Genomic DNA, 18,698 nt, shown 5'->3' on the forward strand with positions numbered 1-18,698 from the left:
CTGACAGGGAGCGTAGCTACTGGAATGGGCACCAGGACTACTAGAACAAAGGACAGGCCCTGACAGGGAGCGTAGCTACTGGAATAGACACCAGGACTACTAGAACAGGAGACAGCCCTAACAGGGAGCGTAGCTACTGGAATGGACACCAGGACTACTAGAACAGGAGACAGGCCTGACAGGGAGCGTAGCTACTGGAATGGACACCAGGACTACTAGAACAGGAGACAGGCCTGACAGGGAGCGTAGCTACTGGAATGGACACCAGGACTACTAGAACAGGAGACAGGCCCTGACAGGGAGCGTAGCTACAATGACATGAACTACCAGTGTAGCTGCGGTAAGTTGCAGAATTCTTCGTTAGACTACTGATTGATAGACTACATTGTCTCACAATTGTATTGGGAAAGACACCAATTTCCCCCCTCCCCAGTGAAAGTTAGTTTTGCAGATTCGGTCAAATCTATGTTCAAATCTATCTACTTGTTTTTTGGATGACTAGAGGTAAATAGTTGAGTAAATCAGAAAGCGAAATTGTGAATTTATGATACAGTCTACACATTGTGTGACCAGCTACAACACCTAACACTGTCTGAACCTGACAATTAACAGATTAGATTAAATAGTATCAGTACTTAGAGAACAGTGGAGTTAGACACATGACCATTGACTATACCTGTCCTGAGCACAGACACAGAGACTGGTGAGAATTATGTCTGTTCCTCACAGCACAGAGACAGAGACTGGTGAGGAATGTGTCTGTTCCTCACAGCACAGAGACAGAGACTGGTGATGAATGTGTCTGTTCCTCACAGCACAGAGACAGAGACTGGTGAGAATTATGTCTGTTCCTCACAGCACAGAGACAGAGACTGGTGATGAATGTGTCTGTTCCTCACAGCACAGAGACTGGTGAGGGATATGTCTGTTCCTCACAGAGACAGAGACTGGTGATGAATGTGTCTGTTCCTCACAGCACAGAGACAGAGACTGGTGAGAAATATATCCGTGGTTTATTTACAACTTAACAACATTGTCCCTGGGGCTATTTCAGGAAGGACCAATATAAATCTTCCTCATTTTGATTTGAACTTCCTGGTCAGGTTTTATTTTCCTTAAATCATAGTTGAAGATAAACACAAGGGCCCAATAAAATCCTCTGTCAGGAGAAAGCTGCTGAGCTGCTGAGCTCGTCCTTCTGGCCGAGTCTATATTTATATCTATTTGAAGGAAGGTCTAAATAAAGGCCTGGAAACTCCTCCTTCATTTAACTGGAGTCCAAATCCTCCATTACTTCAGGACACGCTTTTATAGAGCCTGCTGGACCAACTATCCACCAGTATTAAAACATTACAATATAATTTCATGTTTACATGTGGGTCATGTTTACACCCCCCCCCCCCCCCCCCCCAACATATGGCCCTTATAGTCTCGATTGATAAAATAAAGACTTATCTGTCTGAGATCACGTGTAAACATCGGGTAGGCTATAAAGTCAGTCGGCTAACGTAGCTACACTGTACACAGTACGAGTTGTTTCAACCTCCACAAGACACATAGCCTCTGCTTACCTGAGTATCTCTGTCAACGTGATTATCGTAACAATAAATAAAACGGTATCTTTTTCTACAGCACGCAAACTCATATTAAATCTCAACCTTCTATTTCCCTGAATCCCCGTGCGTTCCAAACCGAGCACACACACACACACACACACACACACACACACTGGCCATGGCTTCGAGACAAGACTCATTTTATACCAGTCTGACAACATGCTAAACATCGTAACTAACTGTCAACTCAACAACGCTGTAGGCATGCACAACAACAACAACAACAACAAATCCTAAATATGGTGCATTGGGATTTTGCAAGTTGCAACTGTATCACTGAGTAGTCTAACTAACGTTAAAGCTCCAAGTTTGAAATCTAGCCTATGCCGCCTGCTACGATCATCGTAAAAGTTACAGCACCGTAAAGAACGAATACCATGTACCCTTCCACGGTCATAAACAAAACTATAAGCACACGTGACATAGGCTACTACCGTACGTGTTATCTAGGATCACACGATATAGCTTGATATCTATGTATTGTCTGCTGTACCCTACACGTGCTAATGCCCTATAATGTACACCTCACGTGACAGTGTGGCAGGACAACTTGTTACGTGGTTGCATTTCGTTGAGCTGAATCTAAACCAAACCGCGGCGCTACGTTGTAACAACCATGTAACGACACAACCCTCCCTGTTCGCAACCAAACATGTTTTTATTAGACACCATTTCCGGTCTCCATAGCCTATAGATAAGCGATGCACGGTGTAAATGAAACTACTGTATCCCATTGCAATAGGCAGCAGGTCCACACTATTATTATTATTATATGAAGAAGAAGCCGATGTTTAGTCCTCAGTAAACCCACAAGCAAGCATGGCTCCGCAGGTTACGTACCGTGAGCGACTTGATATTCCTGAGGGGTGGTAGTGTGACCGGCGATGGCGGGTCTGTCGCTGCTCCGGCCCGGGGACCCCCGACTCCGATTCCGGGGGAAGACTGTAGCTGGCAGATCTCACCCCCTTTGCCTGCAGATCGTACAAAATGACACAGGAAATGAGGTTAATCTGAATGGGCCTATTTACCCACATAGGCCACCTCAGAGTTATCAGGCTGTAGAGCAGGCTATGGACTCTGTCTTAATCCATTTTAAGGATAGTAATTTAAGCAGGCATTTAGGGGGTCATTGTAGGTGGAAATCCTTCTTGCGACAATGGCTTCGGCAAAACAGGTAGGTTAATTCCACATTATGTGTGCTTGGAACAACAGATGACCGCCAGAGTGTAGGCTATCCTGGTTGTAAGATCCGTTTGCGCCCCATAGTCGTGTAGCGTATAGAGATCGTAAAAAAACAACACAGAAACCAGTGGGCATATGATTCCGTCGTAAACCTGTGTTCTCTCTTGACACACATACTGTCATATGGGATAAATAACACACCAGCATTTGACTTTGGTTTTGCAAACAGCCCACTTCAGGCTTTAGAGAAAGAAAGAAAAAAAATCCCCGAATGTATCGCCATTAACTACTCAAAACATTATTTTAGCAAAGGCCCTCTTCAACAGACCAGGGAAAACCCGAAGCAAGACTCGGCGTAAACGTGTAATAAACTTGTTACAAAGGACCCGACAAAAAAGGCATAAAATCCATCAACAATATTCCTCCGGCGGTCAAAGGGAGTTTAACCGTATTGTTTAGCCCGTTCGGCTCCATATTGTTGTTCCTTACCAGTTGGGTAGACGTTAGCGCACGGCTTCTTGGATAACATGGCCGCTGGAGAGTCACACACAGAAAAACCCACTTTCAGAATCTCCCCTCCTCCCACTCGGCTGTGTGATCACCAATTTCGCTACTCCAATCAGCTACATCCAGTCTTGCATTCGCAACGTGCAACTCTGCAAAACTGGGAAGTCTGCCATCAACACCAGCTGAAATGTTGCTTCTGCTGCCACCATCGCTTGGACATACAACCCCAAAACACGAACCTATAGATACAAAAAATAAAATATCCCACGCTAGGCTACTGTAGATCAATACAACAACAAACAAAAACTCCGTGTTTTTTTTCCTTCAACACAAGCAACATTCTAACGTTAGATGCAGCAGGAGCGGCATCATTCTCTCTCACCTACACTGCAAATACATAGTCGGTCAACACGTTTGGGTGTTGCCTTCTTCCTTATCTATCGTCCTTGCACTCATCCACCTCGCTCTCTCTCTCTCTCTCTCTCACTCACTCACTAATGAGCGTGAGACGTGGTTGGATCGGTTGCTAAGCTGGCGACGCACCACCAGCCTATGCTCCAGCAGGAACCGACAGACAGCCTACATTAAGGAAGTCCTCTTGGTCACTTGGTGATCACGAACCCAAACCCAACCAGCCCATTAATTAATATAACGTGATAGGAAGATCTATAAGGACTTTTCTGACTTGCAACGATCCAAACAACTAAAACAGAACTTTTACCTTAACCCTAAACCTTAAACAAACACTTGACCACCCCCCTAACCACATTCTTATCATATTCTGAAATTAAATATCGGCTTGCACGTCAGAATAGTCTGTATAGCCCTATACACATATGATACTCTACTGCACTGTGGTGCCCCACTTTGGTGCCCCACTGAACCACTATGTGTCTAACGAGCCCACCATGAGGCCTCCAGGAAACACACTATGGGACTTCAACATGCATTCTCTTCAGACAATAGCAACTGAAATCCCTATTGTACATTACTTGAACAATGAGCTTTTAGCACACAGACTCTCTCATTAGTGTCTGAGTTGCAGGTATTTCAGGCTGCAAAGGGGTACAACTATGTTTCGTCTGTTACAGATTCACGACATTGGATTTACACATTAACGTTCATCAACTTTACTAAACCGTTGTGTTATTCGTTCTCACAGGACTACAACTATCCCTTTTATTGGTTAGTACTGACACTAACCTGTCTTTTATTGGTTGGTAGTGATACTGACCTGTCTTCTATTGGTTGGTAGTGATACTGACCTGTCTTCTATTGGTTGGTACTGATACTAACCTGTCTTCTATTGGTTGGTACTGATACTGACCTGTCTTCCATTGGTTGGTACTGATACTAACCTGTCTTCTATTGGTTGGTACTGATACCGACCTGTCTTCTATTCTCGAGAACTTTCTTATTCATGTTTGCGTTTCCTTTTTGGTGATATAGTATAATTGCACTGTTAAGGAAGAGCTCACCAGCAAGCATTTCACTGGACTGTTTAGTTCTGTTGTATCCTGTGGGTCACGTGACAAATAAACTCTGATTTGAGTTGGAGCTAGAGTGCAATTTAAGTGCAAACCGTTTACAAACCGTTTACAAACCTACACTATTAGTACTGAATTAGTGCTGTGTTTGTTTAGCAACCTACCTTGAAAATACGGCATGGAGTCTGTCTGTCAGGCTGCAAACTATTGCAATATTCCCCAAGTGAAGTGTGGATGGAAGCTGGGTGGACGACTGTACCGACTACTAGAAGGGTTTAGCTCCTTCAACGTCTGTCTACTCCCCCAGTCTTAGCCCTGACCATACAGGAGTCAGGATTCAGGAGTGAAGTCACACACACACACACAACGTCTGTCTACTCCCCCAGTCTCAGCCCTGACCATACAGGAGTCAGGATTCAGGAGTCAAGACACACACACACACACACACACACACACACACACAACGTCTGTCTACTCCCCTAGTCTCAGCCCTGACCATACAGGAGTCAGGATTCAGGAGTGAAGACACACACACACACACACACAACGTCTGTCTACTCCCCCACTCTCAGCCCTGACCATACAGGAGTCAGGATTCAGGAATGAAGACACACACACACACGCACGCACAACGTCTGTCTACTCCCCTAGTCTCAGCCCTGACCATACAGGAGTCAGGATTCAGGAGTGAAGACACACACACACGCACGCACAACGTCTGTCTACTCCCCCAGTCTCAGCCCTGACCATACAGGAGTCAGGATTCAGGAGTGAAGACACACACACACACACACGTCTGTCTACTCCCTCAGTCTCAGCCCTGACCATACAGGAGTCAGGATTCAGGAGTGAAGACACACACACACACACGCATGCACGCACGCCACACACACAACGTCTGTCTACTCCCCCAGTCTCAGCCCTGACCATACCGGAGTCAGGATTCAGGAGTGAAGACACACACACACACGCATGCACGCCACACACACACACACACACACACACACACACACACACACACACACACAACGTCTGTCTACTCCCCCAGTCTCAGCCCTGACCATACAGGAGTCAGGATTCAGGAGTGAAGACACACACACACGCACGCCACACACACACGCACGCACGCACGCACACACACACACACACACACACACACATACACACACACACACACACACACACACACACACACACACACACCACACCTCTCTGAAAGTCAAAATAAAAGCAGTGAGATCCTTCCATACACACTAGCATGTTGTCCCTCTGAGTCAGAGTAGTAAAACTAAGTGCAAGCTCTTCAACCGATTCTCTGCCCTGCACCCTCCCGCCCGACTAGCATTACTACTCTGGACGGTTCTGACTTAGAATATGTGGACAACTACAAATACCTAGGTGTCTGGTTAGACTGTAAACTCTCCTTCCAGACTCATATTAAGCATCTCCAATCCAAAATTAAATCTAGAATCGGCTTCCTATTTCGCAAACAAAGCCTCCTTCACTCATGCTGCCAAACATACCCTTGTAAAACTGATCATCCTATCGATCCTCTACTCATCAAACTGGATGTAATCTATCACAGTGCCATCTGTTTTGTCACCAACGCCCCATATACGACCCACCACTGCAACCTGTGTGCTCTCGTTGGCTGGCCCTCACCACATATTAGTCGCCAAACCCACTGGCTCCAGGTCATCTATAAGTCTTTAATATGGCAGTTTTGCTTTCATGCAAATCAACAGCAGAGCGACAGAGAGCCTGAAGCAACCAGGAAATAAACAGATAAGCAGCATGTGTTTACACACTAGCCTTCACAACACTATGGGAGTGTATATTCACTATTGGCTGTAATAATACAAACATTATGTTTGAAACCAAGTGAAATGAAGAGCCATTTGTTTATGCGTATGGCTGAAGTACTGCTGTTCCTGCTGTGAACTGAACCTGCAGGTATGTATAATGGGGACTGTGGTGCGTTGTTAAGGTCATGGCTGGGCCTCGTGAGCTGTCTGTCTGTCTGTCTGTCTGTCTGTCTGTCTGTCTGTCTGTCTGTCTGTCTGTCTGTCTGTCTGTCTGTCTGTCTGTGTGTGTGTGTGTGTGTGTGTGTGTGTGTGTGTGTGTGTGTGTGTGTGTGTGTGTGTGTGTGTGTGTGTGTGTGTGTGTGTGTGTGTATGTATGTATGTGTGTGCACCTCACAACACTTCTGAATCGATATCTCGTCCATGGCTTGGACACAGTAGTGACTAGTGTAAAGCCTTAGCCAATCAGAAACAGACCCAGTAGTGACTAGTGTAAAGCCTTAGCCAATCAGAAACAGACCCAGTAGTGACTAGTGTAAAGCCTTAGCCAATCAGAAACAGACCCAGTAGTGACTAGTGTAAAGCCTTAGCCAATCAGAAACAGACCCAGTAGTGACTAGTGTAAAGCCTTAGCCAATCAGAAACAGTCCCAGTAGTGAATAGTGAAAAGCCTTAGCCAATCAGAAACAGACCCAGTAGTGACTAGTGTAAAACATTAGCCAATCAGAAACAGACCCAGTAGTGACTAGTGTAAAGCCTTAGCCAATCAGAAACAGACCCAGTAGTGACTAGTGTAAAGCCTTAGCCAATCAGAAACAGTCCCAGTAGTGACTAGTGTAAAGCCTTAGCCAATCAGAAACAGACCCAGTAGTGACTAGTGTAAAGCCTTAGCCAATCAGAAACAGTCCCAGTAGTGACTAGTGTAAAGCCTTAGCCAATCAGAAACAGACCCAGTAGTGACTAGTGTAAAGCCTTAGCCAATCAGAAACAGACCCAGTAGTGACTAGTGTAAAGCCTTAGCCAATCAGAAACAGACCCAGTAGTGACTAGTGTAAAGCCTTAGCCAATCAGAAACAGATCCAGTAGTGACTAGTATAAAGCCTTTGCCAATCAGAAACAGTCCCCGTAGTGACTAGTGTAAAGCCTTAGCCAATCAGAAACAGACCAAGTAGTGACTAGTGTAAAGCCTTAGCCAATCAGAAACAGTCCCAGTAGTGACTAGTGTAAAGCCTTAGCCAATCAGAAACAGACCCAGTAGTGACTAGTGTAAAGCCTTAGCCAATCAGAAACAGTCCCAGTAGTGACTAGTGTAAAGCCTTAGCCAATCAGAAACAGTCCCAGTAGTGACTAGTGTAAAGCCTTAGCCAATCAGAAACAGACCCAGTAGTGAATAGTGAAAAGCCTTAGCCAATCAGAAACAGACCCAGTAGTGACTAGTGTAAAGCCTTAGCCAATCAGAAACAGACCCAGTAGCGACTAGTGAAAAGCCTTAGCCAATCAGAAACAGACCCAGTAGTGACTAGTGTAAAGCCTTAGCCAATCAGAAACAGACCCAGTAGCGACTAGTGAAAAGCCTTAGCCAATCAGAAACAGACCCAGTAGTGACTAGTTTAAAGCCTTAGCCAATCAGAAACAGTCCCAGTAGTGACTAGTGTAAAGCCTTAGCCAATCAGAAACAGACCCAGTAGTGACTAGTGTAAAGCCTTAGCCAATCAGAAACAGACCCAGTAGTGACTAGTGAAAAGCCTTAGCCAATCAGAAACAGACCCAGTAGTGACTAGTGTAAAGCCTTAGCCAATCAGAAACAGTCCCAGTAGTGACTAGTGTAAAGCCTTAGCCAATCAGAAACAGACCCAGTAGTGACTAGTGTAAAGCCTTAGCCAATCAGAAACAGACCCAGTAGTGACTAGTGTAAAGCCTTAGCCTATCAGAAACAGACCCAGTAGTGACTAGTGAAAAGCCTTAGCCAATCAGAAACAGACCCAGTAGTGACTAGTGAAAAGCCTTAGCCAATCAGAAACAGACCCAGTAGTGACTAGTATAAAGCCTTAGCCAATCAGAAACAGACCCAGTAGTGACTAGTGAAAAGCCTTAGCCAATCAGAAACAGACCCAGTAGTGACTAGTGTAAAGCCTTAGCCAATCAGAAACAGACCCAGTAGTGACTAGTGTAAAGCCTTAGCCAATCAGAAACAGACCCAGTAGTGACTAGTGTAAAGCCTTGGCCAATCAGAAACAGTCCCAGTAGTTACTAGTGAAAAGCCTTAGCCAATCAGAAACAGACCCAGTAGTGACTAGTGTAAAGCCTTAGCCAATCAGAAACAGACCCAGTAGTGACTAGTGTAAAGCCTTAGCCAATCAGAAACAGACCCAGTAGTGAATAGTGTAAAGCCTTAGCCAATCAGACACAGCAGCCTCCAGTCTGTATCAACTCCCTGGACTCCAAAAGGTTTGGAGGGACAACGGCTTCAGGGATTTGCCTGCTCTGATGATCTGTCAGTTGTGAAGGAATGCAGCTTCCTTCACTCAACCAAGTTGATCTTCTGTCTGTGTCGTCACTACATGACTTAGTCCAGGTATTAGTAGTACATACTGGCCTACCTGGTTAAATAAAGGTGAAATAAAATGTTAAAATATACATATATATAAATACCAGGTAGGCCAGTTGAGAACACCTTTATTTAACCAGGGAGGCCAGTTGAGAAAAAGTTCTCATTTACAACTGTGACCTGGCCAAGATAAGGCAAAGCAGTGCGACACAAACAACAACACAGAGTTACACATGGAATAAACAAGCGTACAGTCAATAACACAATAGAAAAGTCTATATACAGTGTGTGCAAATGTAGTAAGATTAGGGAGGTAAAGGCAATAAATAGGCCATAGTGGCGAAATAATTACAATTTAGCAATTAAACACTGGAGTGATAGATGTGCAGAAGATGAATGTGCAAGTAGGTGCAAGTAGAGATACTGGGGTGCAAAGGAGCCATTTATTTTTTATTTTTTTAGAACAATATGGGGATGAGGTAGTTGGTTGTATGGGCTGCTCTGACGCTTAACGTCATATTTATTTAACTAGGTCAAGTCGGTTAAGAAAAAATTCTTATTTTAAATGACGGCCTAGGAACAGTGGGATAACTGACCTAGGAACAGTGGGATAACTGACCTAGGAACAGTGGGATAACTGCCTGTTTCAGGGAAGAACGACAGATTTGTACCTTGTCAGCTCGGGGATTTGAACTTGCAACCTTTCTTTTACTAGTCCAACGCTCTAACCACTAGGCTACCCTGCCGACCCATATGACTGTGTTACTATCGGAATAGGAGCAGTTGTCGTCGTAGGATATTGATGACAGTTGGTTCCATCCACTCAGGCAACATTAAGAGCTGTGATCAATATGGAAGTCTCTTAAATCACTCAAGATCCCCAGGCTCTTATTTAAACACCCAGTGCTTCTGGGCTGGCATCCCCAGCCGCGCCCTCAGAGCATGCGCAGACCAGCTGGCCGGTGTGTTTACGGACATATTCAATCAATCCCTATACCAGTCTGCTGTTCCCACATGCTTCAAGAGGGCCACCATTGTTCCTGTTCCCAAGAAAGCTAAGGTAACTGAGCTAAACGACTACCGCCCCGTAGCACTCACTTCCGTCATCATGAAGTGCTTTGAGAGACTAGTCAAGGACCATATCACCTCCACCCTACCCGACACCCTAGACCCACTCCAATTTGCTTACCGCCCAAATAGGTCCACAGACGATGCAATCTCAACCACACTGCACACTGCCCTAACCCATCTGGACAAGAGGAATACCTATGTGAGAATGCTGTTCATTGACTACAGCTCGGCATTCAACACCATAGTACCCTCCAAGCTCGTCATCAAGCTCGAGACCCTGGGTCTCGACCCCGCCCTGTGCAACTGGGTACTGGACTTCCTGACGGGCCGCCCCCAGGTGGTGAGGGTAGGCAACAACATCTCCTCCCCGCTGATCCTCAACACTGGGGCCCCACAAGGGTGCGTTCTGAGCCCTCTCCTGTACTCCCTGTTCACCCACGACAGCGTGGCCATGCACGCCTCCAACTCAATCATCAAGTTTGACTGAAAAACAGCTTCTATCTCAAGGCCATCAGACTGTTAAACAGCCACCACTAACATTGAGTGGCTGCTGCCAACATACTGACACTGACACTGACTCAACTCCAGCCACTTTAATAATGGGAATTGATGGGAAATTATGTAAATATATCACTAGCCACTTTAAACAATGCTACCTTATATAATGTTACTTACCCTACATTATTCATCTCATATGCATACGTATATACTGTACTCTATATCATCGACTGCATCCTTATGTAATACATGTATCACTAGCCACTTTAACTATGCCACTTTGTTTACATACTCACCTCATGTATATACTGTACTCGATACCATCTACTGTATCCTGCCTATGCTGCTCTGTACCATCACTCATTCATATATCCTTATGTACATATTCTTTATCCCCTTACACTGTGTACAATACAGTAGTTTTGGAATTGTTAGCTAGATTACTTGTTGGTTATTACTGCATTGTCGGAACTAGAAGCACAAGCATTTCGCTACACTCGCATTAACATCTGCTAACCATGTGTATGTGACAAATAAAATTTGATTTTATTTTATTTGATTTGATTTGAAGTTACCTCACAATGCCTATTGGCCTGGTTGTATTCTTCTCAAGTTACCTCACAATGCCTATTGGCCTGGTTGTATGCTTCTCAAGTTACCTCACAATGCCTATTGGCCTGGTTGTATGCTTCTCAAGTTACCTCACAATGCCTATTGGCCTGGTTATATGCTTCTCAAGTTACCTCACAATGCCTATTGGCTTGGTTGTATGCTTCTCAAGTTAGTGCTGTCTTGCCACGCTCCTATATGATCTTTGTCACCACGACAGTATCCATATTCAGTAGGAGTTGGCAAGACAGCACAAGCAGATCTGGGAACCAGGCTAGATGAATTACTACTCTCAACAGATAAACAGACATGTCTTGTTGTATGACTGAAAAGGTCCCTGCTCCACTTACTATGACCTTCAAAACAAATCAAAACATCCATTTCAATCAGGCTTAGGCCCGTCGCCGCGGCCCACAGCACTCCCCCTCTGGTGAGACGTGGTGATAACAGACTACCACGGTATAAACACAGCCTGTGTTGTTCAGCCTTCTGCTCACACGTACCATCCGTCCACCTTGTTCTACAGACACTGACAGCGTAACGGAGCTTCGGTGACATATGGCTGTTTGGGAGGCTGCTGCCGTCTCTTCCTTCCCTTCCAACCTAGAGCTGTTCTGTGTCTCAATGCACATCAGGCATTAGTCATTGAAGAGTGGCTGATTGGATACGGGGCTCTGGTCCAAAGTAGTGCACTATATCAGTCATTAGTCATTGAAGAGTGGCTGATCAGATACGGGCTCTGGTCCAAAGTAATGCACTATAGAGGGAATAGGGCTCTGGTCTAAAGTAGTGCACTATATCAGTCATTAGTCATTGAAGAGTGGCTGATCGGATACGGGCTCTGGTCTAAAGTAGTGCACTATAGAGGGAATAGGGCTCTGGTCTAAATTAGTGCACTATATCAGTCATTAGTCATTGAAGAGTGGTTGATCAGATACGGGCTCTGGTCCAAAGTAATGCACTATAGAGGGAATAGGGCTCTGGTCTAAAGTAGTGTACTATATAGGGAATAGGGCTCTGGTCTAAAGTAGTGCACTATATAGGGAATAGGGCTCTGGTCTAAAGTAGTGCACTATATAGGGAATAGAGCTCTGGTCCAAAGTAGTGCACTATATAGGGAATAGGGCTCTGGTTTAAAGTAGTGCACTATATAGGGAATAGGGCTCTGGTCTAAAGTAGTGTACTATATAGGAAATAGGGCTCTTGTCTAAAGTAGTGTACTATATAGGGAATAGGGCTCTGGTCTAAAGTAGTGCACTATATAGGGAATAGGGCTCTGGTTTAAAGTAGTGCACTATATAGGGAATAGGGCTCTGGTCTAAAGTAGTGTACTATATAGGAAATAGGGCTCTTGTCTAAAGTAGTGTACTATATAGGGAATAGGGCTCAGGTCTAAAGTAGTGCACTATACAGGGAATAGGGCTCTCGTCTAAAGTAGTGCACTATACAGGGAATAGGGTGGAATTTTGGACACAGTATATGATCCACCATGTTGTCTTTTCTTCAGTCCCCCAGTTGTCAGCTCTGAGGAGGGGAGAGACCGCCTGACGTATACAGACTGTTTCTAGTCAGAGGGAAGAGATGCTGGAGCCTGGGTGCGTCGGTACAGCTCTGGGTTACCATTGGACTGTTTCTAGTCAGAGAGAAGAGATGCTGGAGCCTGGGTGCGTCGGTACAGCTCTGGGTTACCATTGGACTGTTTCTAGTCAGAGAGAAGAGATGCTGGAGCCTGGGGGCGTCGGTACAGCTCTGGGTTACCTGTAGCCTGGGGGCGTCGGTACAGCTCTGGGTTACCATTGGACTGTTTCTAGTCAGAGGGAAGAGATGCTGGAGCCTGGGGGCGTCGGTACAGCTCTGGGTTACCATCGGACTGTTTCTAGTCAGAGGGAAGAGATGCTGGAGCCTGGGGGCGTCGGTACAGCTCTGGGTTACCATCGGACTGTTTCTAGTCAGAGGGAAGAGATGCTGGAGCCTGGGGGCGTCGGTACAGCTCTGGGTTACCATCGGACTGTTTCTAGTCAGAGGGAAGAGATGCTGGAGCCTGGGGGCGTCGGTACAGCTCTGGGTTACCATTGGACTGTTTCTAGTCAGAGAGAAGAGATGCTGGAGCCTGGGGGCATCGGTACAGCTCTGGGTTACCATTGGCTCCAAGTCCAGCCTCCCTCCATCACTGCTAGTTCGGCCTACCCTACCACAGCATGGCAACATGCTCACTCGAGCACGTGAATGCATTGGCTGGTGTGCCTGGCGAAAGTAATGCGTTGACTGTCTGGCTGCGTGTAGAGTGTAGACAGCATCTCAGAGGGTAGTGGGATCGATGTTTAGACAACATCTCAGAAGGTAGTGGGATCGATGTGTAGACAGCATCTCAGAGGGTAGTGGGATCGATGTGTAGACAGCATCTCAGAGGGTAGTGGGATCGATGTGTAGACAGCATCTCAGAGGGTAGTGGGATCGATGTGTAGACAGCATCTCAGAGGGTAGTGGGATTGATGTGTAGACAGCATCTCAGAGGGTAGTGGGATCGATGTGTAGACAGCATCTCAGAGGGTAGTGGGATCGATGTGTAGACATTCTAGTCTGTAGTATCTGAGAGTTATTACATTCTAGTGTGTAGTATCTGAGAGTTATTACATTCTAGTGTGTAGTATCTGAGAGTTATTACATTCTAGTGTGTAGTATCTGAGAGTTATTACATTCTAGTCTGTAGTTTCTGAGAGTTATTACATTCTAGTCTGTAGTATCTGAGAGTTATTACATTCTAGTCTGTAGTATATGAGTTATTACATTCTAATGTGTAGTATCTGAGTTATTACATTCTAGTGTGTGGTATCTGAGAGTTATTACATTCTAGTCTGTAGTATCTGAGTTATTACATTCTAGTCTGTAGTATCTGAGAGTTATTACATTCTAGTCTGTAGTATCTGAGTTATTACATTCTAGTGTGTAGTATCTGAGTTATTACATTCTAGTGTGTGGTATCTGAGAGTTATTACATTCTAGTGTGTAGTATCTGAGAGTTATTACATTCTAGTGTGTAGTATCTGAGAGTTATTACATTCTAGTGTGTAGTATCTGAGAGTTATTACATTCTAGTCTGTAGTATCTGAGAGTTATTACATTCTAGTCTGTAGAGTCTGAGTTATTACATTCTAGTCTGTAGTATCTGAGAGTTATTACATTCTAGTCTGTAGTATCTGAGTTATTACATTCTAGTGTGTAGTATCTGAGAGTTATTACATTCTAGTCTGTAGTATATGATAGTTATTACATTCTAGTCTGTAGAGTCTGAGAGTTATTACATTCTAGTGTGTGGTATCTGAGTTATTACATTCTAGTCTGTAGTATCTGAGAGTTATTACATTCTAGTCTGTAGTATCTGAGTTATTACATTCTAGTGTGTAGTATCTGAGAGTTATTACATTCTAGTCTGTAGTATCTGAGAGTTATTACATTCTAGTCTGTCGTATCTGAGAGTTATTACATTCTAGTGTGTAGTATCTGAGAGTTATTACATTCTAGTCTGTAGTATCTGAGAATTATTACATTCTAGTCTGTAGTATCTGAGAGTTATTACATTCTAGTGTGTAGTATCTGAGAGTTATTACATTCTAGTCTGTAGTTTCTGAGAGTTATTGCATTCTAGTCTGTAGTATCTGAGAGTTATTACATTCTAGTGTGTAGTATCTGAGAGTTATAACATTCTAGTGTGTAGTATCTGAGAGTTATTACATTCTAGTCTGTAGTATCTGAGAATTATTACATTATAGTCTGTAGTATCTGAGAGTTATTACATTCTAGTGTGTAGTATCTGAGAGTTATTACATTCTAGTGTGTAGTATCTGAGAGTTATTACATTCTAGTCTGTAGTTTCTGAGAGTTATTGCATTCTAGTCTGTAGTATCTGAGAGTTATTACATTCTAGTGTGTAGTATCTGAGAGTTATAACATTCTAGTGTGTAGTATCTGAGAGTTATTACATTCTAGTGTGTAGTATCTGAGAATTATTACATTCTAGTCTGTAGTATCTGAGAGTTATTACATTCTAGTCTGTAGTATCTGAGAGTTATTACATTCTAGTGTGTCATATCTGAGAGTTATTACATACTAGTCTGTAGTATCTGAGAGTTATTACATTCTAGTCTGTAGTATCTGAGAGTTATTACATTCTAGTCTGTAGTATCTGAGTTATTACATTCTAGTGTGTAGTATCTGAGAGTTATTACATTCTAGTCTGTAGTATCTGAGAGTTATTACATTCTAGTCTGTAGTATCTGAGAGTTATTACATTCTAGTGTGTAGTATCTGAGAGTTATTACATTCTAGTCTGTAGTATCTGAGAATTATTACATTCTAGTCTGTAGTATCTGAGAGTTATTACATTCTAGTGTGTAGTATCTGAGAGTTATTACATTCTAGTCTGTAGTTTCTGAGAGTTATTGCATTCTAGTCTGTAGTATCTGAGAGTTATTACATTCTAGTGTGTAGTATCTGAGAGTTATAACATTCTAGTGTGTAGTATCTGAGAGTTATTACATTCTAGTCTGTAGTATCTGAGAATTATTACATTCTAGTCTGTAGTATCTGAGAGTTATTACATTCTAGTGTGTAGTATCTGAGAGTTATTACATTCTAGTGTGTAGTATCTGAGAGTTATTACATTCTAGTCTGTAGTTTCTGAGAGTTATTGCATTCTAGTCTGTAGTATCTGAGAGTTATTACATTCTAGTGTGTAGTATCTGAGAGTTATAACATTCTAGTGTGTAGTATCTGAGAGTTATTACATTCTAGTGTGTAGTATCTGAGAATTATTACATTCTAGTCTGTAGTATCTGAGAGTTATTACATTCTAGTGTGTAGTATCTGAGAGTTATTACATTCTAGTGTGTAGTATCTGAGAGTTATTACATTCTAGAGTGTCATATCTGAGAGTTATTACATTCTAGTCTGTAGTATCTGAGAGTTATTACATTCTAGTCTGTAGTATCTGAGAGTTATTACATTATAGTGTGTGGTATCTGAGAGTTATTACATTCTAGTCTGTAGTATCTGAGTTATTGCATTCTAGTGTGTAGTATCTGAGAGTTATTACATTCTAGTCTGTAGTATATGAGTTATTACATTCTAGTGTGTATTATCTGAGTTATTACATTCTAGTGTGTGGTATCTGAGTAATTACATTCTAGTCTGTAGTATCTGAGAGTTATTACATTCTAGTGTGTGGTATCTGAGAGTTATTACATTCTAGTGTGTAGTATCTGAGAGTTATTACATTCTAGTGTGTAGTATCTGAGAGTTATTACATTCTAGTGTGTAGTATCTGAGAGTTATTACATTCTAGAGTGTCATATCTGAGAGGTATTACATTCTAGTCTGTAGTATCTGAGAGTTATTACATTCTAGTCTGTAGTATCTGAGAGTTATTACATTCTAGTGTGTGGTATCTGAGAGTTATTACATTCTAGTCTGTAGTATCTGAGTTATTGCATTCTAGTGTGTAGTATCTGAGAGTTATTACATTCTAGTCTGTAGTATATGAGTTATTACATTCTAGTGTGTATTATCTGAGTTATTACATTCTAGTGTGTGGTATCTGAGTAATTACATTCTAGTCTGTAGTATCTGAGAGTTATTACATTCTAGTGTGTGGTATCTGAGAGTTATTACATTCTAGTGTGTAGTATCTGAGAGTTATTACATTCTAGTGTGTAGTATCTGAGAGTTATTACATTCTAGTGTGTAGTATCTGAGAGTTATTACATTCTAGTCTGTAGTATCTGAGAGTTATTATTACTGTAGAGTCTGAGTTATTACATTCTAGTCTGTAGTATCTGAGAGTTATTACATTCCAGTCTGTAGTATCTGAGTTATTACATTCTAGTGTGTAGTATCTGAGAGTTATTACATTCTAGTCTGTAGTATATGATAGTTATTACATTCTAGTCTGTAGAGTCTGAGAGTTATTACATTCTAGTGTGTGGTATCTGAGTTATTACATTCTAGTCTGTAGTATCTGAGAGTTATTACATTCTAGTCTGTAGTATCTGAGAGTTATTACATTCTAGTCTGTAGTATCTGAGAGTTATTACATTCTAGTGTGTAGTATCTGAGAGTTATTACATTCTAGTCTGTAGTATCTGAGAATTATTACATTCTAGTCTGTAGTATCTAAGAGTTATTACATTCTAGTGTGTAGTATCTGAGAGTTATTACATTCTAGTGTGTAGTATCTGAGAGTTATTACATTCTAGTCTGTAGTATCTGAGAGTTATTACATTCTAGTCTGTAGTATCTGAGAGTTATTACATTCTAGTGTGTAGTATCTGAGAGTTATTACATTCTAGTCTGTAGTATCTGAGAATTATTACATTCTAGTCTGTAGTATCTAAGAGTTATTACATTCTAGTGTGTAGTATCTGAGAGTTATTACATTCTAGTGTGTAGTGTCTGAGAGTTATTACATTCTAGTCTGTAGTTTCTGAGAGTTATTGCATTCTAGTCTGTAGTATCTGAGAGTTATTACATTCTAGTGTGTAGTATCTGAGAGTTATAACATTCTAGTATGTAGTATCTGAGAGTTATTGCATTCTAGTCTGTAGTATCTGAGAATTATTACATTCTAGTCTGTAGTATCTGAGAGTTATTACATTCTAGTGTGTAGTATCTGAGAGTTATTACATTCTAGTGTGTAGTATCTGAGAGTTATTACATTCTAGAGTGTCATATCTGAGAGTTATTACATTCTAGTCTGTAGTATCTGAGAGTTATTACATTCTAGTCTGTAGTATCTGAGAGTTATTACATTCTAGTGTGTGGTATCTGAGAGTTATTACATTCTAGTCTGTAGTATCTGAGTTATTGCATTCTAGTGTGTAGTATCTGAGAGTTATTACATTCTAGTCTGTAGTATATGAGTTATTACATTCTAGTGTGTATTATCTGAGTTATTACATTCTAGTGTGTGGTATCTGAGTAATTACATTCTAGTCTGTAGTATCTGAGAGTTATTACATTCTAGTGTGTGGTATCTGAGAGTTATTACATTCTAGTGTGTAGTATCTGAGAGTTATTACATTCTAGTGTGTAGTATCTGAGAGTTATTACATTCTAGTGTGTAGTATCTGAGAGTTATTACATTCTAGTCTGTAGTATCTGAGAGTTATTACATTCTAGTCTGTAGTATCTGAGAGTTATTACATTCCAGTCTGTAGTATCTGAGTTATTACATTCTAGTGTGTAGTATCTGAGAGTTATTACATTCTAGTCTGTAGTATATGATAGTTATTACATTCTAGTCTGTAGAGTCTGAGAGTTATTACATTCTAGTGTGTGGTATCTGAGTTATTACATTCTAGTCTGTAGTATCTGAGAGTTATTA

At 42.2% G+C, this 18,698-nt stretch overlaps 1 protein-coding gene across 4 annotated transcripts in view; it reads right to left on the bottom strand.

Annotated features, from left to right (window-relative positions):
- Positions 1 to 18,698, bottom strand: part of LOC139379609 (dual specificity tyrosine-phosphorylation-regulated kinase 2) — a 47,343-nt gene that overhangs the window by 17,228 nt on the left and 11,417 nt on the right. Inside the window, exons 1-2 of one of the 4 annotated variants that reach the window (XM_071122404.1) lie at positions 4,957 to 5,023; positions 2,457 to 2,587 (exon numbers count right to left, since the gene is read on the bottom strand). In XM_071122404.1, the coding sequence (XP_070978505.1) occupies positions 2,457 to 2,587; positions 4,957 to 4,972 (147 nt within the window). In that variant the 5' untranslated portion in view covers positions 4,973 to 5,023. Of the gene's footprint in view, positions 1 to 2,456; positions 2,588 to 2,999; positions 3,043 to 3,287; positions 3,717 to 4,956; positions 5,024 to 18,698 lie in introns of those variants that run through there. The other 3 variants (XM_071122403.1, XM_071122405.1, XM_071122406.1) reach the window with 3 other exon arrangements.

This window comes from Oncorhynchus clarkii, chromosome 21 (genome assembly GCF_045791955.1).
Source record: "Oncorhynchus clarkii lewisi isolate Uvic-CL-2024 chromosome 21, UVic_Ocla_1.0, whole genome shotgun sequence".
NCBI classification, from domain to species: Eukaryota; Metazoa; Chordata; class Actinopteri; order Salmoniformes; family Salmonidae; genus Oncorhynchus; species Oncorhynchus clarkii.